Source organism: Protopterus annectens, chromosome 6.part1 (assembly GCF_019279795.1).
Source record: "Protopterus annectens isolate FY-2018-M chromosome 6.part1, PAN1.0, whole genome shotgun sequence".
NCBI classification, from domain to species: Eukaryota; Metazoa; Chordata; order Ceratodontiformes; family Protopteridae; genus Protopterus; species Protopterus annectens.
The window spans coordinates 409,580,330-409,604,807 of record NC_056738.1 but is presented as its reverse complement, the minus strand read 5'-3'; the positions used below and the strand labels follow the sequence as shown (position 1 = coordinate 409,604,807).

Genomic DNA, 24,478 nt, shown 5'->3' with positions numbered 1-24,478 from the left:
TAATAAATTTTCAGGGGAAAAAACCCCAGGGATTATTTTAGGGAGAGAACCTAAACTCATTATCAAGAGAGACAAGAGAGGCAATATTTTGAAAAATCTTTTAGAAAGGGTTGGCACCAGGCATGGAAGCCTGGGATAGGAAAGGTGACCAAAGATTCTGCAGAAGTACTGGAGATATCTTGGAGGTTTCGTGAAAATTTAAATGGGGCAGCGGAGTTAGAAACCAGGAAGGTGCACAGGTGCAAATGTTTGTAGAAGACTTGATTATGCCAACATAGGAGAGGATTAGGCTTGACAGCTAGTGGTTAAAATGGGAGGAGATACAGTAGATGCAGTGGCGTATGTTCAGACTGCAGGGAGGTCTCAAGGGGCAGATGGTGTTCCTGGTTTGCAGGGGGTGGAGGATTTTCTTTTTAAATGTTTCTTACATGAGCATTATAACAACAAGAAAGAAATAACATACAATAACAATTAATCTATTTCTAGCATGAAAGCGGCAGTGAAAAAGAATCAAGCTGGGGTGTTTCTGATTTTAGTATAATTTACAGACAGGTGAAATGCAGCTTAAAATGATGACAGATATGAAAGTTATAGAAATGAGCAGGAAGACAAATGGATAAAGGAGGAATTGTTAGTGGTGGGGTGTGACAGAAGAATGAAAAGTAAGACTTTAGGAAATAACTGCAGTTTGAAAAGGAGCAATAAGATACAGAAAATTAGGAAGCAAAGTGGATGTAACAGCTTGAGAAAAGTAATCCTTGTAAAGCTAACCAACACCATATTTGGCATAGATGCTGTTTAAGCAAAGTTTTGAAACTATTTACATTTTCTGTTTTAACTGTGTGGGGATTTCATTCCAGAGTTTTGACACAATGAAAGTGCAGAGAGTCTCCAGAAGTACTGAATGTCTTACTGATACCTAGTAAAAGTTTACTGCTAGAGCAAGGGTCTCTAGTGGGCGAATAGTGCAACAGAGTATTTTGTAATGAAAGACATTTGTCTGGAGAGTACAACAGGTTGTGGCCAATGATTAGCTGTGAATATGACAACTGGTTTGGAAGTTCAAGCCAGTTTAATTGTTTTAATGGAAGGAAGTGGTGCATTTTATAAAGTTGGCTGGTTGCAAATTTAGCTATGTTGTAGTAGCAAGAAGCTAGTTTAGTTTTATAAACAGTGTTGTTGATATTTATAAGAACAGGGGAAGCATATAACAGAGAAGAAAGGTGGTATGTTGCTGTTAAGGTAATCCTTCCTTGACCTGTCAGGTAGTGTTTGGCCCTATACAGGGAGCAGAATGTTTGCTGAGGTTTCTTGAAGGAATGAAGTATGTAGTGATCAAATTTGAGGTTGTCATCTATTACGACTGAGTAGTTTGGCTTATGGTCTCTATTTTTGTATTACTTGGGGTAATACGAAATGTGCATTTCTCGTTAAGGTGTTGTTTTGGAGTAAATAGTACAAGTTTTGTTTTTTTTTTTTTTTTTTGGCATTAAGCAGCAGGTTAGAATTTAGCCATAGTTCAATGTTAGTGAAAGATTTTTGAGTGATTTCCTGTTACTTTGTTATGGATGGGGCAGAGCAGATAAGGGTTGAATCATCAGCATATTGTACAAAAGTGGCAATTGATGTAGCGGTATGAAGTTTATTTATGAAAATATTAAATAGAAAGGGGCCAAGTATTGACCCTTGGGAAATGCCACCAGAGACTGGTTAAAATGCTGAAAAGTTTTGTTACCATTTAGTTTGTCTGCTCTCGACTGCATAAATAACTGTGAAACCAGGAGAGAGAGGGACAAGTGAGATCTAGTTCTGCAAGTTCAGAGAAGAGATTTTGGTAGGCCAGTGTCAAATGCTTTGGAAAGATAAATAATACGTGAATAAACAAGATTGCTCTTATTTCTGTATTTGTTTACTATGTTGGTGAAGTTAGTAAGAGTAGTAGTAGTACTGTGGTTGAGCCTGAAACAATACTAGGTGTTGGAGAGGAGTTTATGTATGGTTATGTTTCATAAGCTGAGAGCGAATACACTTCTCAAACATTTTAGAGAGGGGTAATAGATCTATAGTTTGTTAGCTCTGTTGAAGTACCTCCTTTGTGAAAGGATATGACAATGGATTGTTTCCAGATGGCTGGGACAATTTTTAGTTACTGACTGGTCGATTAGAATGGAGACAGGAAAGGCAAGAACTTTGCGCCTAATTTGAGGAACTCTGCGGGAAAGTTATCTGCAGCTGATATTGTTGCTTTTAATTTGACTAGTAATTTTATAACTGATGTTGGGAGGGGCTGAAAACTAAAAAGCAGCGTGTCACCTTTGAGAATAGATGGAAGTTGGACGGGTGAAGTGAGGGGGTCATTGATAGTGATAGACCTGAATGGATAAAGTGAGTGCTGAACTAAGTGGAACTGGATTCTGTTGTTCAAAGTAGGACAGAGTGTTGTGGTACGGCTGGGGTGTAATAGTTTATTTTGACAGGACCCAAAAAAAAAAAAAAAAAAAAAAGGTTATTTTTGGTGTCTTTTTTTCAGATTACTGTAGTATTTCTTGTCAGATTTGGCAAGAATCTTGGTGTGGTTGAGATATCTAAAATGTTGATAGGCATGTTGTATTTTATTCTTATACCATTCTTTCCATGCTTTATCTCTTTGTAACATGGGCTGTTTGGTCTCTTGTCAGACATGGCACTTAGATGTTACCCTTCTTGTCATAACTGGTGCCAAATCATTTAGTATTTTTAGGAAGATGCAACTGAAGTGAGTAATGGGACATGGCTGTAATAAATGGGTCTGTCAAATTTGGTTAAATCGCATACTTGTTTATACATTATTTGTTTGGGTGAACCATGTTGTCTGATTACATAGGCTGGGAGGTTGTCACTTGTAGTATCTGGTAAGCAAGCAGGAAATTTTATATTTTGAGGTTTGTCAATATCCAGTTCAGTGTGGACTGCTTGTTAATGCTTTTGTTAATTCTAGCGGTGGAGCGTATTAGTTGGGTGAAGACAAATAGGTCAAGAGAGTCCTTGGGGTTGCTGCTTTTCATGGATTGCCAGCCTACATTTAGGTCACCCAAGATGAAGGTTTTCTGGGGGATGTTGTCATATCTAGTGTAGAATAATTTCAGCTGTGGCAATGTTTTTACCCAGTGGGATGTATACTGCTGAGATATGCATCTATTGGTTGATTCGGAGGTATGCAATCAGAAGTTCAGCATTATTACATTTGGGATATTTAGATGGGCGGGAGTTATTTCCAAGCTGTTTCTATAAATAACACCACCAACCTGCTCTTTTACGATTTCTGTGCATTCTGAATATGTTAAAACCTGGGAGAATAATTTCAATAATTTCATTGCCAGTTATTTGTTGTTTTAGCCAGGTTTCATTGGTGATTACAATGTCTGGGGAGTAAAAATCTAGACATGCATGGTACCATGAATTTTGTTGCAGATGCTTTGGAGGTTAATGTTGAAAAGAATGAGGTCAGTTGCATTACCTGATGGGAAAATTGTGTTGGGAGCATTGGAAAGTGCCGGTTTGACCACGGTGGGTAGTTGATGTGCAAGTCTGAGCTTTCGGTGAATTATTTCCACTAAGTTTCAGGATAAAGGTGATGTGACGAGATATGGAGCCATTTTTATTTGTATCTAACTTTACTCCATCTACCCGTGATTTTGCATCATAGTTTTATTGTCTCTTGTAAAACCACAGAGGATTACAGTTAGTCAACATTACCGGAGTTTCATACTTTTTACTGTTCATAACATGCATATGGATTTATTTATTATCCTCTGATTACCAGAGTCCAACAGCATAGGTGCCCATTTTCAGAGAAGACCTGGGAAGAAAAGCTTTAAAGTATTACAAAAACATTTTAAGAACAATAATTTTACAATCTTCATAAAATTCTACAGTTTAAATAATTATACCAGATTAGACATACTGTAAAAACATTGGTTAAAATATATACAACTTGTGTAACAATGACTTAATACTTAAAGGTAAGGTAGTATAACAGAAACTGCAATGCGCAGCAAGAGAAAAATAAAAGTGATGGTATACTTAGATAGACAGTAAGGGAAGAGAAACTGAATGCAATAAGGAAGTGCATGACAGGGGAGTAATGTATGCATAGGTACTTGTGCATATTTAGAAATATAGTTTATTCTAGGGTTGAGCAAGAACAGGGCCAGATTTTAGCTGTAAAGTCATCAGAATGGTTTTAAAGAACTGAAGAGGCTATGGACCTGATGGGTACAGGTAAAAAGTTTCAGACCAAAGCAGCATGGTATGAATACAGACCATGTTTGATGAAAAACATAAGGCCTTCTTCACTATGTCCACAGCCTCAAAGGAAGCACCCAGATCTGTTCAGAACTGGTGGCCAAGGACACCACATATACAAATGCCATAGATATAGCAAACTTGCTGGCTGACAGATTTAGCTGCAACTTTACCCCTCTGTAAATCAGGATATCCCAGTACCTGCCCCTTTCCCCTTATATATAGGGAACAGGTCATCACTACTCTCTCAAAGGCAAAAAATAAAGCCCCTATGGGACTAACATCCCAGGCTGCATCCTACATGAACTCAGACAGGAACTTGCAGCACCATTAGGCACTTTATTCAACCAAAGTCTGAGTACTGGCTTCTTCCCCAGCTGAGTGGAGGACAGCCACTGTTATCCTTCTGCACAAAGGCGGTGCGTCCACCGATCCAGGAAATCATAGGCACCCATCAGCCTAACCTGCAAGGCCATGGAACGGATTACCATGGACCTCATTAACAGAACCTTCTGTATAACCTAGATGACACCAGGTCCCACTAATCATAGAGAGTGCTGTTAATCCACTAACCTCCAAACACTTGATCCCACACAGTCTGGCTTCATCAAGGGTAGGTTATGTCTGCTAAATTTGGTTGACTTCTTTGAGACAGTTGCCAAAGCCATGGAGGAGGGGAAGACAGTACACAGTGCCTACCCTGACCTGGCCAAAGCATTCAACACTATTCCTCACTCAGACATAATAGATAAACTCTCTCAACTAGGCATCAAACCATATGTTACCAGATGGGTAGCAAACTGGCTCACTGATAGAACTCACCTATTCAAAATAGGGGAAGCCACCTCAAGCAGTAGACCCGTAACAAGTGGCATACCCCAGGGTTTGGTCTTGGAGCCTCTTATTTGGGATATACTTTTCTGAGGTGCAGGCCAAAACCAGTGGGCTATGGCTGACCAAGTTTGCAGATGACTGCAAGCTGGGTGCTGTCATCAATTCCCCTAGTGATGTGGACATCCTCCAAGAGGGTCTCACTCAAACAAATGACTGGTGCCAGAAACATGGCCCAAGCTTAATACCAAAAAAAATGCATCATCATCCCCTTTGGGGAGAGTGATGTCTCCACAAATTATCACATTAATAACAATGTCCTAAGCACGCAATCAGACGTGAGGAATTTGGGCACCCAGGTTGATAGCAACCTGACTTTTGACCACCATGTTGCTTCCATTGTATGGAAAACCTTCTACATGGCCCGCCTCACAAGTAAGGGTATCTCATCCAGGCACAAAGAGGTCATAACATCCTTGTATTCTTCCCTTATCAGACCCATTACTGAGAACAATGCCCCTTTCGGCATGAACCTTGCAAAGAACATGCAGCAGCTGAAGAGACTACAGAGGTTCCTCACCAAAAGAATCCAGGGCCTCAAACATCTACCATACACAGACATGCTAAAACCGCTATCCCTCCACTCAGTTTGATACAGACTCCTCAGAGGTGACCTTTGTCTGGCATACAAGACGATCATGGACCCCACCTTGATGGGACTGCTGCATATCTGGAAGTCAAGCTCCAATCATGTAACCCGCAAGCGCAGCCTCAGCCTGGTCTGCGACATCAACAACAATTGTTAGTGGGGCACATTTCTGTCCCAGAGACACATTCCAAAAATAATTTATATTGATTCCAATAACTGACAGGTTTTCATGTTTGATTAATCGATTGCTTCTGTATATATTTTGACATGCTCAGAGGTTTATTGTACTTGTCACTGAAGAAGGGATTACTGCCAAAACCAGTATGACTGGATTTATCTGTTTGGGGTGCCACAATAAATAATTTTCATAATCACTTCTTTGGTGCTGGCCTGTTTTTTGACACCGCTGTTTGGTTTTTGGCCTTTTGCACCAGCCATACTTGCAATTTCTTTTTGTAATGGGTACTGACGTACTTTCTGTTGGCTCCTGAGTGAATTTATTTAATTTGTGGCTGTAACACCAATGGAATCAGACATGACATTCTATCTAAGAGAAGTACATCTCTGCATTAGCGTCGAGTGCTCCTTGTGTACTAATCAATCCACTTCATTTTAAGTGGAACAGTTAATTTGACAAAGAGATGTGAAGGCACTAATTTGGGCTGGGGATCAGTGCCTCTTTGTGGTTTTCTCGTACCTTCCAAGTTTTCAGTACTGGCTTTTTTGGATCCATCTGAACTGGGGTTCAGTGCTATGACATGAACAGGATCAAGTTAATTTTGGCTTTCTAACATCTTTTTCTCCTGAGAGAACTGTAGGACGAGACCCAATCTGAATTATAGTGCATCTGGGAATGATGTATGTCGCTGGGGCTGGACATACTCACATAGGGCTTCTTTATGTTTCATGCTGGTTTGCCTATGAACTAGTGGCCATTTGACATTTGGATGGATTTATATTCATGGAAAAGCAGATGTGCAAGTTGGATTCTTGAGTCATTCAGCAGGTCAAACTTATTTTGACATTTATATTTTGATACCAGCTTCTTTATTATTTTCATTTGCATTGGTTGGCCCATTGTGGTCAAGTTTATGTTGTTTGTAGTGGATTAACAGCACTCTCTATGATTAGTGGGACCTGGTGTCATCTAGGTTATACAGAAGGTTCTGTTAATTGGAACCTTATTTCCCAATATTGTTTATCCAGGAATATGACATTTATGGCCTGTTATACTCAGTCGAGTGTCTTATGAAGGCATATTGGAGGGTTCAAGTTATCTGGCACTGATTCATTGGTCCTGGAAATCTCGTTACGGAACTACGATCTTATTTAGGGATTGTAATAATCTTTGGACATTGTATATGGTATTTATGCTTCTGAATATGGTCATTTTATGAGCCCATATATACAAACCACACTTTTGGAATTTAGTTATGTGTTAACTTTTTGTCAGTGTAAACAGGAATAACCTTTTTTGATAGGATTCTTGGATATATGTTTTTTGCAAACAGCATTCATTAGAGTCTAGCACTGGCGTTTTTTCAGTATTAGGTTTTTCCGATCTACTGTAATCATAAGCTCATATGGGACATTATTTCTTTTGGGATTTGTTTTCTAGGGAACACTGGATTTTGGTTCGATTTAGGAACAATCCCAATTACATAACTGTGATTATCTCTTCAGTAGAGATTTGTTATTATGGATTTAACTATTTTACAAGGTTTATTGGCAGACAGAAATGATTTGCAAGCCTTTGGGGTAGGCAATATTAAGGAGAATACCATAGATCCTAATGTTAATGACCCGGCCCATATGTGCAATTTATTTTTTCACAAATTTTCAAGAATATGAAAACGCTTTGCAGCAATGTGTGGCATCTAAAATTATTTAAAGCCTATCAAGTAAAGAATATTACACCAAGGGGTTTGAGAATATGGTTACAACCATTAGTAGGATTAATAGAGGACACCTTGGCTGCAGATTGGGCTAAGGCACAACAATGTGCCTCAATGGGCTTTATTAATATTTTAGTGTCATATTATGAACATAGCATTGAATCCGACATATCTGATGTTAAACCCATTTGTGAGGAAGCAAAGGCTTATGAAGGTGAGACCTTCTATACTACTTGCTTTAACAGGTTCATAAGTAGGTACTATTCTATTGGCCCAAGGGCCCAAGTAAGCCTAGCCAACAAGGTTCCCTGGCTTATGCCACCCAAGAAAGTTAATTTCCTGTGCCCCTGTCAAGCAGAGCCACAGAAGTGATCCCCGGGGTGTATTTCCTATTTCCCATCCATTCATCAAGATTTTTCTTGGAGTGCTAATGAGGAAACTTGCTTGACATAGATGGGTAGCTTGTTCCAGAGTATAGGAAGTCTCTGGGACAGGAATCTATCCCTCCAGCATGTCCTGTTTATTGTGGTGACAAAGTTTAGGTCCCTAGAGCGTGTAGCTCATAGGGATTGGGATTTCTTTAGGTGTAGCATGTCCAACAGCTCTGGGTTTAACATAGCTTTATATGTTAGGCAGAGATCTCCTCGGAGTAGGTGATATGCTACAGAGTAAAGCTCTTTGTGAGGTACTTCTGTGGCCTTTCCAGCTGCCGCAGATGTCTTGTGAGGTACATTTCAAAAGAGGTGTTGTACTCTATAATGGGTCTGAGTGCCAAGTAGAGGGTAACAATGACCTCTTTTTTCCTGGATGAGAACTCTTTTGTGATGAGGTGTGCCACATAGAAGAATTTCCTGACTACTGTGGTTATGTGATTATAAACAGAGAGACTACTGTCCACCTGGGTCCCAAGGACTCATCACACATTCGGAGTCAAGTAGACTGCTGTTTATGTGGCAGTTCATGGGTACAGAGTTTTTACCAAAGGGGATGACAATGCACTTTTTGGCATTGAGCTTGAGGCCATGCCTCTGACACCAGGCATCTGCACTAGGCATCTGCACTAGTTTCTGTTCTGTAACTCCTGGGCCCATCTCATTTGCTCACTCAAAAAAAAAAATTATCTGCTTTTACTGTATTTTGTTTCTTCCTACTTTATTTTGCTTTTGCGTCATCTTAAAAGTACTCAATTTTATTTATTACTGCTTGGTGTAACTCATTCTAAGCCTTTTAGTTTAATCACTTGGGTTTCAGACCAGTTTTACATTAGGAAGGTTTGTGGTCTTCACTGTAGTGGCAGGACAGGTAGCTTACATCCTTCTAAGTTAGGAACTGCTGATTGAGGGCTCAGTGTCTGTTATTCTAAAAGTGTATTAATTCCGTTTTAAGCACTTGGGCTTCAGGCCAGTTATTTTACATTAAAAGGGTTCGTGGTCTGCACTCTTGTGGGAGGAGAGGCTGGACTCTGCCCTTCTAGCTGGGAATTTCTGGTTAAAGGCTTATAGTGCCTGCATATTTAAACTGCTTCTTACTGAAATTGGTACACTTTGTTTGCTGTAGCATAGACTAGATCCAGGCCTGCTGAATCTAGCTTTGTTTGTATAACTTGAGCACTAATCCAGGCATTCTTTAAAGTATTCAATTGTATTTATTACTGCTTGGTAGTAACCTGATTAAAGTGTAGCTATCATTCTAAGTCTTTTAGATTAAGCACTTGGGCTTCAGGCCAGTTGTTTTACATTAAGAAGGTTTGTGGTCTGCACTGTAGTGGCAGAACAGGTAGCTTACATCCTTCTAAGTTGGGAACTGCTGATTGAGGGCTCAGTGTCTGTTATTCTAAAAGTGCATTAATTCTGGTTTAAGCACTTGGGCTTCAGGCCAGTTATTTTACATTAAAAGGGTTTGTGGTCTGCACTCTTGTGGGAGGAGAGGCTGGACTCTGCCCTTCTGAGCTGGGAATTTCTGGTTAAAGGCTTATTAGTGCCTGCATATTTGAACTGTTTCTTACTGAAACTGGTACACCTTGTTTGCTGTAGCATAGACTAGATCCAGGCCTGCTGAATCTAGCTTTATTTGTATGCTTGTTGTTTGTTTGCTTGTTATTTCCCTGAAACGCTAATTCCACCTAAAACGTGGCTTTTCAGCGCTTCTGTGGATCCCTAGTGATATCTGCATTGCTTACTGTACTTATTTCCTTGTTTCACTTGAAAGAAAGTTACTGTTTGTTGTTTTTGCATTTAAGTTGCCTGTAACACATTGCATTTAAGTTACCTGGCACTTGCTCACTAAAGCAATTATATAAGTCAGCACTAAAATATTAAAAGCACTACACCCTCACAAACTCCCCTTGAGTACCTTGTTCCCCATTGGCCCTTTTTTTCCAATTATAAAGGAATTCCCAATACTATTCTAGCATGTCCAAAGGTCAGTTGTCAATCTCCTCTCCGGTCCAGCTGGCGAATCTGGGAATCTTGAGGCAATGTTACAACTGCCTCATGTACACAGACAACCCTCTCCTCCTCCCATCAAATTCCAACACATGTGAGAGATGCAACCATATAGCCATACTGGAGGCTAAGCTCTCTCAACTCAGTACTGGCGAAACCAGTCAGGAGGAGAAGGAAACCACACTCACTATAATTCCAGTCTCACATAGACCTACCATGACAGCAAACCAAACACAAACACACAAAAACATACTCGGAGGCTCTAAATAAAAATCTGCCTAAGCAGCAGAGACCTCCAAAGCAGACACCCAAGCAACCGCTACCCCAAAACAAAACACATGCAACACATAGCTCACAAAGCCAGTGTGCTGAACAGTCACAGCCCTTAAGGCTAAACACACCTGATACACCTGTAATAGGCGACTCTATCGTCAGGCACACTGATGTCCCGCTCACCAGGCTGAACAAGGAGAAGGTCACGGTGAGCTGCCTGTCGGGCGCTAGGATCCACCATATAACACAAGCACTCAGGTCACTCCAAGGCAAGTACAAATATGACTCAGTCATTGTCCATGCTGGTGTGAATGACCTGAGACATACCTCCCTGGACTACATGAAAAGAGACATAGAGGAGCTCTCTGAGCATGTAGCCCAGGCCGGTATGACCCTGACCTTGAGTAGCATCTTACCCTCACCAAGAATGACGCCACAATATGAAGACAAGATGATCAATTTCAACAATTGGCTTAAGTATTGGTGTCACTCAAAGGGGATCCAATGCCTGTCAGCCTGGGATGACAGGCTCCACAAGCCACGATGCTTCGCTAGGGACAGCTTACACCTGTCACCCCCTGGGCTTTCAGATATTGGCAAAGGCTCTTGCTACCCCCATAGTGCCTTTTTTAGGCAAGGCTCAAAAAACAAACCCACCTCCATAGGTATCACAAGGGATAAGAAACCAAGAGTAATGCTACTCAACGCTAGAAGTCTAAACCTCAAGATGCACGCACTTGAAACTCTCCTTAGCATGGAGAATATCAATATCTGTGCAGTAACAGAAACTGGTTCAAGGCTCCCGAGAGCATCCCAGCACTACCAGGTTACACCTCATACCATGCTTTTCGGCCCCAAAACGTGGACCGAACCACAAAAGGAGGGGGAGTATCAATATTCGTCAAAGATACCCACACCTCCAGGTTGGTGGCACAGCACGAAGCATCAGAGACTATCCATGTGCAACTAACAGTGGGTAAAACTGCCTTCCAGTTTATAGCCTGCTACAGACCACCCTCCCAAACCCAGGAACCCCACTCGGCCTTCCTGAGAACACTGGAAAATATGAAGGTCTCTCCAAACACCATTATATTGGGTGACTTCAACTACCCAAACATAGATTGGGAGCATTAATCTAGCTCCAACACCCTAGCCCAAAGGTTCCTAGAATTTATAAACTCAAATGGTATGGAACAACTTGTTAACACTCCGACAAGAGGGGAAAACATACTGGACCTGATCTTCACCAACATGGGGACTATGCTCCAGACCAGAAGTGTATCCCTCACTGGTAAGATCAGACCATAAACTAATCTCACTAGATATTCACATCCTGATCCCACCCCCTGCCCAGAAAACCACAGTGAAAAACTTCTCTAAAGCAAATTTCACACTCTTCAAAACCGAGGTGGATTCCTTCAAAGCCCCCGGGACTGTGGAAAATACGGCCCAGACCGCAGAATCCTTTATAAATGCATTCTATGAACACCTTCAGGAATGCATGGATCATGCAATCCCAAATAAAACAAAGACCCAATCCTCCAAAGGCAGATGTCCTGTCTGGTGGACCCCAGCCATAAACAAACTATACAATAGAAGGAGGAAGCTACTACATGATGGAGCAAAATCCCAAAAAGGGAAGGCATCTCTGATCAGTATTAGCAAAAAACTACGGGCACTCATAAAATCGTCTAAGGCCAGCTTCGAGAGAAAAATTGCACAATAAACTAAGGATAATCACAAGGCTTTCTTTAGTTATGTTAGGAACCTGGGTGGGAATTCCCAGATATGCTCAGAATTAGTCCAAAATGACAAAAAATACACCAAACCCACAGACATTGCCAACATCCTAGCTGACAGGTTCAGCGCAAACTCCCCCCCCTCCCCACCAAAATGGCAAATATCTATCCCAGCAGAGTACTGCCCCCCTGACATCTCAGATGCTCAGGTAAGAGCTGCCCTCTAAAAAGCAAAAAACACAGCATCAATGGGACCAGACGGTGTCCCGGGCTGCGTCCTACATGAACTGCAAGAAGAGCTAAACCCAAACATAAAACTACTGTTCAATCTCAGCCTTACTACAGGATATGTACCCAGAGAGTGGCATACAGCAACAGTGGTCCCTCTCCACAAAGGTGGTGCCTCAGCGGATCCTGGAAACTATAGCTCCATAAGCCTGACTAGCTTGGTCTGCAAAGCTATGGAAAGGATCATCATGGACCTCATAAATAAAGATATTGGGGACCTACAGACACTAGATCCTATCCAGTTCGGCTTTGTTAAGGGCAGATCCTGCCTTTTAAACCTGGTTGATTTCTTTGAAACAGTCACCAAGGCCATTGACGAGGGGAAGGTGGTCCACACAGCCTACCTGGACCTCGCAAAAGCATTCGATACAATACCCCACTCGGGCATTATAGATAAGCTCACCGGCTTAAATATAAACCCCTATGTCACTAGATGGGCTGCAAACTGGCTCAAGGACAGAACCCACATGGTTAGAATTGCTGGAGCCATGTCAGACTCCAAACCAGTTACAAGTGGTGTCCCACAAGGCTCAGTCCTGGGACCTCTCTTGTTCGGTATATATTTCTCGGAGGTACAGGCCAACACGGAAGGACTGTGGCTGACCAAGATGACCAAATGACTGCAAACTGGGCGCCATAATCGACTCTCCAGCCGACACAAGCATCCTCCAAAAGGGCCTCATAGAAACAGACAACTGGTGCCAGAGCCATGGCCTCAAGCTAAACGCCAAAAAGTGTATAGTCATCCCCTTTGGCAAAAACAAAGTGCCCACAAATTACCACATAGGTGGTAATCATTTAAGTACAGAAGAAGTAATTAGGGACCTGGGGACCCAAGTTGATAGCACTCTCTCGTTTGACAACCACGTGGCCAAAGTGGTTAGAAAAACATTTTAAATAGCCCACCTAATCATGAAGGGATTCACATCTAGATCAGGGGAGGTCACCGTGCCTCTTTACTCATCCCTCATCAGGCCCATAATTGAGTACAATGCCCCTTTTGGGATGTACCTTACCAGACACCTACAGCAATTGGAAAGACCCCAAAAGTACCTCACCAAGAGGATCAAAGGGCTCAAACAGATGCCATATGCTGCCCGGTTAAAGAAACTCCAGCTCTACTCAGTGGCATACCGCCTGCTCAGAGGCGATTTGTGCCTGACGTATAAAGCCATGTCCAACCCGGAATTAATGGACATGCTGCACCTCAGAAAATCCAAATCCCATCACGCTACGCGCTCGAGAGACTTGAACCTCAGCACAGAAAATCCAAATCCCATCGAGCTACGTGCTCGAGAGACTTGAACCTCAGCACTGAAATAAACAGGACATGCTGGAGGGACATATTCATAACCCAGAGGCTCCCTTCACTCTGGAATAAAATCCCAGTCCAGGTAAGGCAGAGTCCGTCACTGACTCTCTTCAAGAGGAATCTTGATGAGTGGATGGGAGATCGTAGGTTTACCCCAGGTATCACTTCTGTGTCACTGTTAGACAGAGGGACAGTATACTAACCTCGAAAAAGGGCATAGCAAATTTAATTTAAAATGGGTGGCGAATAGAAGAATTTCTCAGTTGTGATGGTAATCATATAACATTTACTTGAGGGAAATAGATATCTGGAGAAGATATCTCGAAGATTGTTGGATGGTGTGGCGGGCAGACAAACCATTTTTATTCGAAATTGTATTTAAAAATGTAAATTAATGGGGGATTGAATTCACATTAAATTGTGACTTCAAACAAATCAATTTTTTGGATGTCACAGTTATTATAAACAGGGATGACACTTTGGATTCATATGTTTTCTATAAATATCCCCAGTATAATAGTCTGCTACATGCCGACAGTTTACACCCAGGACACACAATCAAAAACATCCCCAAGTCACAATTCTTACGATCAAACGTATTTGTTCCACTCCAGATACCCATGAAATGCATAAAAAGGACTTCATAGATTTCTAGCCAGGGGGTATAAGAATAAGGACATCTTATCTGTGAATACATGGGCTGCTAAACAAGAAAGATCAACCTTGTTAGAATATCAACAGAAAAAATAATCTGGATGATGAAGTTGTCAGGTTTGTTACCACATATGGGCGAAATATTAACATGATCAGGAATACTATCAGTTACAATTGGAACATATTATTAGCTCATGAGGATCTGAGACATATTAGGTTCCAGGTGCCAATTTTCATATCGCAAGGGAAGTTACTTAGGCTCTTATTTTAACTATTACAAACATCAGGCCGGTATCTATTAACAACGACCGAGGATAAACTAACTGGTTCTCATCCATGTGGCCACTGTTCATTTTGTAAGCATATGCTAAAATCCAAGCAGTTTTACTAGTAAAAATACTAATCAGGTTTATGACATTTTTTTTTGCTAACTGTAGCACAGACTGGCTTGTCCATTTAGCTACATGCTTTTGTTCAGCTTTTTATGTTGGCCAAACCTCACGCCCACTGAGGGTCAAGATGTCTGCATTTCAGTGACATCTGTAACCAGTGACTCTGTAATGCCCTATACAGACATACTATTAGGCACCGATCAGCCAGATTTAATTTTTTAGTTATAGACAAAATATGGGGCGATAGAAGTAATAAGCAGGGATGGCATGCTTTATTGAATAAGAAAGAGAAAAGTTGGACCATTAAACTTGGGGGATTATTTTTTCCTGGTTTGAATGACCATTTTTAATAACGGATGAGCTTTCGTGTTTGATTGGTTGATTGATTGCTTCTGTATATATTATGACATGCTCAGAGGATTATTGTACTTGTCACTGAAGAAGGCATTATTGCCGAAACCGGTATGACTGGATTTATCTGTTTGGGGTGCCACAATAAATAATTTTCATATTCACTTCTGTGGTGCTGGCCTGTTTTCTGACATCCCTGAGACACACCCATCTATGGAATACACTCCCTTTCCACATCAAGCAGAGTACCTCTTTATCCCCTTTTAAGCGCAACCTCAATAACTGGATGGGAAACAGAAAATATACCCATGGTATTTCACCTGTGTCCCTACTGGACAGGGGTACCGGGTGAGGATTTGTCTAAACATGGGCTAAACTCTTGGCTAGACTTATAAGGGCCTCAGGGACAATAGCCTAGTAGCGGACAGGTGATCTGCTGTGGCGACCCCTAACAAGGAAAAGCCAAAAGATAGGACAATAGCCTAGTAACCTCCTATGTTAATCCTTTAACTTTTAAAATTAAGTGGAGTAATATTTACCACCACTACTTGTTGGCTTTGTCACTCCAATTCTTATTGATTCATAAGAAAATATTATGCCAATTGTCCTTGCAGGCCATTTTAAGCCTAGCCAGTTTCCCCACTGATACCTGAAATAACCTATCCCAAATTATGGATAACTATGTATTACTCCTATTGAGAACTGGGATCATACCACTGGTAATATAGGGGGATTCTTGAAATGGATAAACCATTTGGGAGCCGCTTTATTCTTGAACATATAGGTAAGAGCTACATACTATATCCACCTCTTAAACTAGACAAAGGGCTGGGAAACTTTAAATTTACTCCATGTCTAGCCCCTAGCCCATACAGGTAGGCTGAGGAGTTGAATTGTTGGGTATACCAACGGTACTTTAGTAGTATGCGTACAAAGGTTTAACTTGCCCATTTCATATTTGTTATATACGGAAAATGTACAACACAAAGTCTTCAACTTCTGTGAATTAACACGCATTTTCTGAAATAAAGGAAGTCCATACCCCCTAAAATCAGGGACAGTTGAGAGGTATGTTAACCAGCAGCAAAAACAGAAAATCGGCGAAAATATAGCATGCTTCATATTGCGTAACACCAATGGATCATAAAAATCAACCCCTTCCTCTATACAAAGTGACTTAGAAGATCCAAGTACAACTGTAATGCCCCTCCTCCAACCTGTGCACAACAGCAAAGACCGCCCACTTTTCACTGTACATAATAACCACCCCCACAGAATACAACTTATAATATACATCAACTAATACTTTACCTATTAAGTCCTACACATCTACGGAAAATGCATAAAAACATACACCAATTACGTCTAAATATTTACCAATAAAAAAGCATAATCAACCCTACAGAAAATGAATACACCGTAAATGAATAAATTATATTTAAGTGAATTACTAAATTGCTACAAATGAGGTCATTGTCCTTTTGTTTTCATTGTTCGTGGTTCAGGAGGGTAATATGCATTTATTAAGACGTCCTGCCTGCGCACCTGTCAATCACGAAAGGAATGCCAAGTCCTGCATGAACCTAACCAGAGTACTCGATTGCAATACAACTAAGTTCCGAATGATCAATTAAACCTAATGTTTATTCATCAAACTATAATTTCGCTTTGTAACTATTGGCTTATTAGATCAGCTCTTCATTGTGAGCTGAAAAATATATTCTCAAATTATTAAAAAAATGCCCAATTTCAAAAGACACACTTTTTTTCGAGACAGAAGTTCAGTGAGCAAGGAATACTCCACCTCACCTGCAACCTTAAACTAGGAACAGCAAAAGACTTGTTTATATGCGAACTTAAGAAAAAACGATTTAAACGTAAAAAGCGCATTAAAACTCCTATACTCCTGGGCGCAGCCATTTTATCGTTATAGAGAACCCTGGGATATCAAAATCACCCTATGACGTGGATTTTTATTCAATGGGCGGTACTCTGTGAAGGGAAAAAATAACATACATCGGTAATATCACAGATGTTTATATGCCTCCAAAGTACAAGAAGGGGGCTACTATAATAATCACGAAAGCGAGCAACGCTAATAAAAAGTAATAATTTTAGATAAATATTTTGTAAACTGACTCAAAACTTCAAAAATAAATGCTATTACGTACGGAAGGGGTTAAAATTGGTTTACGTGCTTGCGTCAAACGCATTGCTCTTTCTTTTTCTCCATCTTGACTGGTCCGGGGTGGTGGTGGGTAAATGAGAGCTTGTTTATTTTATTCTTTAGTGTGTAAATGGTTGGCTTATTTAATTTATTTTTTGGTTGTGTGTAACTCTATGTCGTTTTGGGTTGTATGTTGAGATTTAGGTATGAGTTTATTGAGTGATTGCGAAGGGTTACAGCACTCCTAGCTTAACACTTTTCCTCTCAGACGGTGTAACCCGGGAGGGCAGCGGGTGTGTGCTCTCTGCAGTGCTCAAGTTGGAGTTAGCTCCCCTTATCTCAATAAATTCGGTTATCACACATATTGCTAACCCACATACTTATGTGAGTTCTCATCTTTACAGTCGCTGTTTTGCATGAGTCTGCTGAACTTTGGTGAGCCTGTTGAATTTTGTTTATGATTACTAAGCAAGGTATTATAATGTATTTATTTTTGTTAGTTGATTAACTTTAATAGCATTCGTGTTTTAAGAAATGGCTTGTATTATTGGGTTGATGTTGAGTTGATGAAGTAGTTTTTTTTTCTTTGTAAATGGTTGAGGTAGCACGCTGGGTGATCGGTTAACGTGTGTGCACTTCTAGAATTTGGATGGGTTCTAATTTTTTTGCTTGGAAGTTTCCTCGTCTGTGTAGGACTTTTTCTTTGTATTATAGTTTCCTCCCGTTTGTTGCAGATGTGTTAGTTGGTTATCGTATACTGTCCGTGTGTAATCTATTTTTACCCTTTTCATCGTGGTCTGCATTCTGAAACTGTTTCTGATTAGCAGTCCTTTTGTATATTAATGAACTTAAGTTTAAGAGGTGTGAACTGTCGATGTAAATAAATACCCTTGAGCTCTTCACGAGTCTTATCTTTTTTATTGACCCTTTTGGTTGTCTTCAAAAAGAATGTCCATACAGTGCTTAGTATTATTGTTTGTTCTTTTTGTAGGGGGCTGAAATTGACACAGCTTGAGTGATTACTACAAGGGGGTGGGTACTTTTCCGTCAACCCCCTACCACAAACCCCTTCCAGTTCGCGCTGCTGTATTTTGCTGGTATTTTAGTAGCGGATGCAACTCTGTGTGACATGACAAACTAGTTTCTATTATGTTACGTGTACAGTATCGTTTTGCAGAAATAGTTGGAAGTCCACCGTTAAACATCTACCAGTTGCTGGAGGTTTTCTTCACACGTTTCACCTAGAAACAAGTTGCCTTTCTTACCTTGTATGTAAAGTATCGTACTGTCGTTGCAGAAATAGTTGAAGTCCACCAAAAAGGTTTTCTGTAGGCATATTTCACACACACAAGTTCCTGCTTTTTCTTTGGGTACCTGTTTATGCGTGTATTTACAACCATTAAGCATGTGAAAGAGTAAACAAAACTGTAGTTTTTGTTTTCTGTCATGTAATCACAGCTGTGAAAGTTATGACTGCCATGGATGTTATGGGATTTGCCAAGAGATGAAGAAGCGGTTATTCGATTTCCTCAGAGGTATTTTTCACAAAGATTGTGTCATGAAATTGAAATGTAGTTCTAACCCAAAGTGGCTATGCAGTCTTCGTTCATGCTGTGAAGAGAAAGGTGTCCAAACACAGACTTGGTTGTATGGATCCCGCATCCCTTTTGTAACTGCCGTATGATTCATTTATTTATGGTGTCTTGAGTTGACATCTGTTGAGTACTGCTTCAACTTAATTAAAACCCAAAGGCAGATTGGAATAATTACTTCCAAAGAGGTATGTACAATTCATTATCTCGTCCCAGTGTGAAAATCGGTGGCCCTGACGTGTATGAACGATAAAATGCCGCTGAAACACAGCAGCGCGAAGACGTAGTAGGGGTTTAATGGAGCAGTACCGACTTAAAAAAATTTCCTTGTTCTGCTTCTGGCTTCAAAGGCAAACGACCAGCTGCACCTTGAAATTGTAATGGGGTTAAAATTTAATCCTATGATACAATCACCCCCCCCCCCCACACACACACACACACACACAATTTGCTGTGCGGGATCAGCGTTTGTATGTGTTCTCTAAGCTTAGAGAAATGCCCATTTGGACCCTCTTCCTCACCTGTAGCTTCTTGTCAACTGTCTGCCCCACTGCAAACATTGGGTTGGTTGTGCTGCATCATGTTCTGTATCTGAAATGTTTTAACAGTATCCCTTTCCAACACTTATGTTGAGATATCTCACCATTATGTACTTCCCACAGTTTTTGTTCACTGGCACTACGTTTAGTCCTCTAGAATGCATCTCTCCATCCTGCTATCAGTACCCACTGGAGTCATTTCTTATAGAGCATCTTGACCATATCTGATGTGACTTCATAGTTTGGTACTAGCCTAGCTGCTCTAGGGCCTATAAAAGTCTTGCCATAGCAATTCCCTGGATATTTCTTCCCACAATATTTACTTCCCTTCATCCGAACCTGTTGCATTCCCTGACTTAATTTTACTTAATGCTGATGTTATAGTGTGTTTTTCCTCTGTCATTTTGGCCTATGTCTGGGGCAGTACAGGTTCATTATATTGATCAGTGTTGAAGCAGCTTTTTTTTTTTTTGCTTGCTATTCTCTATCGTGACTGCTCTCTCTACGTATTTGTTTGCCAGGATAGTCAGAGTGAGTTGGTAAAAGCAAATGCCTCTTTGTGGAGCAATGGGGAGAGAAACTGCATACCAGTATGACAGCAGTGCACTCGAGAAATGTTATGATTTTCCTAGTAGGATAACATGGTACAGAATGTTTGCTAAGAAACACTAGCAAATGTGGTTAATAATCCTACAGATTTACAGTTGTATTTTCACAAGTCCATATAAAAGGTAGACTTTCATCAATTTTAAAGATCTCACACATTCTTATGCAGTTACATAGAATGAGCAGGGGTCGTAGAAATGGGGTTCTTGGGTAAAAAGCTAGATTTTGTAAAGAGGGTGGGCAAGGTGAGAAAAGTCTAGAGGAGTTGAAATGAATTTGGGAAAGAGAGGGGGGAACAGACAGCAAGAGATTTGGCTAGACAGGAGACAAAAGTAGAATAAAGCCATTGAAAGCATTAAGTGTGGAGCATCCATAAGAGTACAGAAATGGAATGGAGGAAGGCTTTACTGTAAGTTAAATTTTATAAAGTATTGTGAGTGAAGAATGAAAAAGCTGTCTAGAAAGGTGCTTACGGTATGGTTGGCAAGGAGTGGAACAAGAGTAGACATGCATGTCAGCCAGTATTCTTAGCTTGTTTCATATTTTTTTTTTTATGCATTCTTTAGCTTTCTGGATTCCGTTTCCCCAACTGCTTTCCTTGCGTATACCTTGGCGAACTGTATGCATGTATAAAGCTTTCATACATTTAAGATACCTACACTTGTAATCTCCATTTCCCCTTTGTGGTATGTTAGAACCCAAGTCTTGTGCTTTGCTATAATCTGTTTCCAGGTCTTCAGCCTAGCCTCTGATCTTGGAGCCTTGTCTGACTACTGCTTTTATCATTGTGGCCACCAGTGACTTATGCTGTGGGGTAATTTTTGTATGATCGTTGATATATCTTTAAAATTGTCAAACAAATGTATACTTGTTACAGTTGAAATTGCAACGTTTTATGTTTTAAGTTTTTATGGGGAAAATGGTAGGCATGCTTGAAATATGGAAGTTTTTTCAGTTCTAAGTGAATGTTCAGCATTCACACACACGTTTTTGTATTGTTGAAAAAAATCTGTATACTACATGTGGGCGGTCAGTTTTGTGTGGTGTATGGTTATTGGTAATGGCTTTTAGGGTGAATGGATTTTGCATCTTTGGGTACGTGTACATCTGCCTTGATAAGAGGTTTTCTATTTTTTTTTTTTCTCAAATTGGTTACTTCTACACTCTTGTGGGACTATGAACGTCTGACTGGGCACAGTCCAATTTCAGTGGAAGCCTTTAAAAACAAAGCTCTATGGTACATCAGATTTAAATACGGTTGTTAACCTATTGTCATACGATGCATATCAAAACATAGAAGTTAATTCAGTAAACCACCTCTTGCTTAACTTTGCACTAATCTGTTACTTTATTCCTTATCCATAATGTGAGACTGGGGTGAATCTACAAACCTCATCCACTCATCAAAGTTTTTGATGGAAGAGAATTGTGGAGCTGCATCTATTTTGATACAAGGAGGAAGGTTTTCCTACATATAGGGAATTATGTGGAGACCGTACTGGTGCCATGAAACAGTTTTTTTTATATTAAGTTTTAGGTCCCTAGAGTGGATATTTGGGGTGCTAATGTGGTAGAGGATTGGGGGTGGTTTATTGCCTCTTAATTCTGTTTGGTCAAGTCTGTGAGATTGTAAAAAAGGGTATTTTAAAAAAGTTGACATTTTTCTGGGTGGATAATGTGCCCAGATAACCACTTTCCAAAGTGGTTGTTAGCGGCAGCAGTTTAGCCTGAATGTTGCATCTCTGTAATTAGAAGAGCTAACTAAAAATTTCCTAATGTTGGTTAATAATCTGGTACTGGTGTAAGTATGTAAATATGCATGCACGCATCTGTTTGTATGTAGCTTTCATCCAATCATGGTCTGACACCATAGAATTGCAAGATTTAAGCTTTTTTTGTAGGAAATTAGTGTCTGCTGGTAAGCTTCTAACTGTTCAGTTCGCAGTCATCAGTAAGAGACCATTGCATTTACTGTACTGTTTAAAGCTACAGTCAAGTAGCGGCCGAGCAAGGAACCATGAGTAATACTGTGTCTGACATGTTTTATTTACCTTGCCCAATTTTTCTATATTTCCAAACTGTGTAATAGTGACAGTGGCCTTTGCCATATCCAGGTAGGCAATGTGCACAGGCTTTTTGTTCAGCGCCTTTGTGACCTTCCCAAAGAACCACCTGAATGATTGGGCATCATGTAACTTTAACAGTGTTGCAGTGCAAGGGCTTGGCAATATCTTTGTTTGTGTTTACAAGTGTTTACTATAAGGGTAATTAGTCAGCAGTTTCCAGAGTTAGTAGTTGCACTGCGCTTACAGGGTGTACCACAGCAGCTGTGCTCCAGGCATCTGCCACATACCTGATTGGGAAGCTGAATAGGTTTGTGGATGAATCTGTGAGGCAGTGTTCCTTACTAACAAATAAGCAACATGGTGTGTTGCTAGTGCTGTTGGTTCAGAAGGCGCTTGGAGTGTCTTTTTAGAGGTAGTTATAGGGATGCATGATGACCTGATGTGAGAGGTGGCTAAACTTGTTGGGTAGTGTGTTTTGGTTTTCTGTGGGTTAGAGTAGGTGATATTTTATACATGCTCAGTATAGTAGTGAGCACTGTTTCAAGTTTCTCTCTGTCAGGATCCTACCCCTTCTGGCAAGTGCCTTGTTTTTTCAGGCCATTAGAGATCTGGCAGTCCAATACCGCTTTGTATTTCTACAGTTCGTATTCCGTCCAACACTAGGACCTGAGATACTAACCTTCTTCAGCAAATAAATCGTGGTGAGGCAGGTTTAACAAGCCTGTCCATTCTCTGGAATAAACTTCCATTCCTCTTTTGCATTAAGAAATGTGACTCTACTTATAGCGGTTTGACTGAGTATTTACAGATGCACCTCAGCATAACTGTCCTGTTGCTCCTTGACCATATTTTGTGCTATTTGGGGCAAGTGTCGTGATGCAGGAATTTAGATGTGATGTTTGTCAGTGGTAGAAGCAACTTTTTTAGTTGTGGGTTTTTCTTGGGAGTGGAGAGCACTTATTACTCCTTAGGTTGTTGGCTAGTTGTAGGAGATTAGCTTTGAAAAGGTCTTTTAAGGAGTATATTATGGTATTGTGTTTTGACATGAGTGGTGGGATAACTTGAGTTGCGGAGCACACTGGAGCTATAGTTGAAGAACCAAGACGGGCAGACTTGCAACTTTGGTAGTTGGGTATGTTTTTTAGTTATCAAAGAGTTTGTCTACATTTGCTGTAAAGTTCATAGATTGTTACTAGGCTATTGGCCCTAAGGCCTTTGCAAGCCTAGCCATAACAATTTTTTCCCACAGTATTTACTTCTCTGGTCCCCTGTCTAGCAGGGTGACTGACATGATCCCCGGGGTGGATTTCCTATCTCCCATCCAATCATCAAGGTTCCTTTTGAAGAGGGCCAATGAGGTGCTCTGCTTGACATGTATGGGGAGTCTCTGGGTGAGGAACCTATCCCTCCAGCATGTTTTGTTCAATGTGATAAGGTTTAGATCCCTGGAGCGTGTGGCTCTGAGGGATTGGGATTTCTTTAAGTGGAGCATGTCCAACAGCTCAGGGTTTGACATGGCTTTGTATGTTAAGCAGAAATCGCCTCTGAGTAGGCGATATGCCACAAGAGTATAGCTGGAGTTTTTTTCAGACTGTCAGCATATGGCATCTGCTTTAGGCCTGTGATTCTTTTAGTGAGGTATTTCTGTGGCCTTTCCAGCTATATAGATGTCTTGTGAGGTACATACCAAATGGGGCATTATACTCTCTAATGGATCTAATGAGGGATGAGTACCGTGGGACAATGACCTCCTTTTTTCTGTATGAAAAGCCCTTGGTGATGGGGTGTGCCACGTAGAAGGATTTCCTGACTGTTGTGGCGATGTGGTTATCGAAAGTGAGACCACTGTCCACTTGTGTCCCTAAGTCTCTCATCACACTTTCGATGTTAGTGTCCTGCCACCTTTGTGGTAGTTCATGGATACATGTTTTTTTCCAAAGGGGATGACTATACATTTCTTGGCATTAAGCTTGAGCCCATGACTCTGGCACCAGGCATCTGTTTCTGTAAGGCCCTTTTGTAGAACAGCCACATCATTTGGGGATTCAATAATGGCTCCCAGTTTGCAGTCATCTGCAAACTTTGTTAGCCAGAGTCCCTTAATGTTGGCCTGTACTTCAGAGAAGTAGATGCCAAACAAGAGTGGTCCCAGGACTGAACCCTGAGGTACTCCACTTGTCTGGAGCTGGATTTGGAGTTGGCTACTTTTACAGTCTGGGTTTTGTCAGTAAGCCAGTTGGCAACCCATTGAGTGACGTAGGGATTTATGCCCAGCTTAGTAAGTTTATCTATGATTCCAGAGTGGGGGGTGGTGTTGAAGGCCCTGGTGAGGTCCAGATAGGTTGTGTGGACCTCCTTACCCTCGTCCACCGCTCTGGAGACCGATTCGAAGAAGT

The 24,478-nt window shown here is 40.8% G+C and overlaps 2 protein-coding genes across 4 annotated transcripts in view; one reads left to right on the top strand and one right to left on the bottom strand.

The window, feature by feature from the left end:
• MRPL49 (mitochondrial ribosomal protein L49) overlaps positions 1–17,064 on the bottom strand; it is a 188,154-nt gene extending 171,090 nt beyond the window's left edge. Inside the window, exon 1 of the mRNA XM_044075832.1 lies at positions 16,922–17,064. Coding sequence (XP_043931767.1) covers positions 16,922–17,032 — 111 coding nt within the window. The 5' untranslated portion in view covers positions 17,033–17,064. The remainder of the gene's footprint in view (positions 1–16,921) is intronic.
• A 233-nt stretch (positions 17,065–17,297) lies between these two features.
• LOC122805600 (ubiquitin-like protein FUBI) overlaps positions 17,298–24,478 on the top strand; it is a 49,178-nt gene continuing 41,997 nt past the window's right edge. Inside the window, exon 1 of one of the 3 annotated variants that reach the window (XM_044075833.1) lies at positions 17,298–17,366. The gene's annotated coding sequence lies outside the window, so the exon portion shown is untranslated. Of the gene's footprint in view, positions 17,371–21,231; positions 21,254–24,478 lie in introns of those variants that run through there. The other 2 variants (XM_044075834.1, XM_044075835.1) reach the window with 2 other exon arrangements.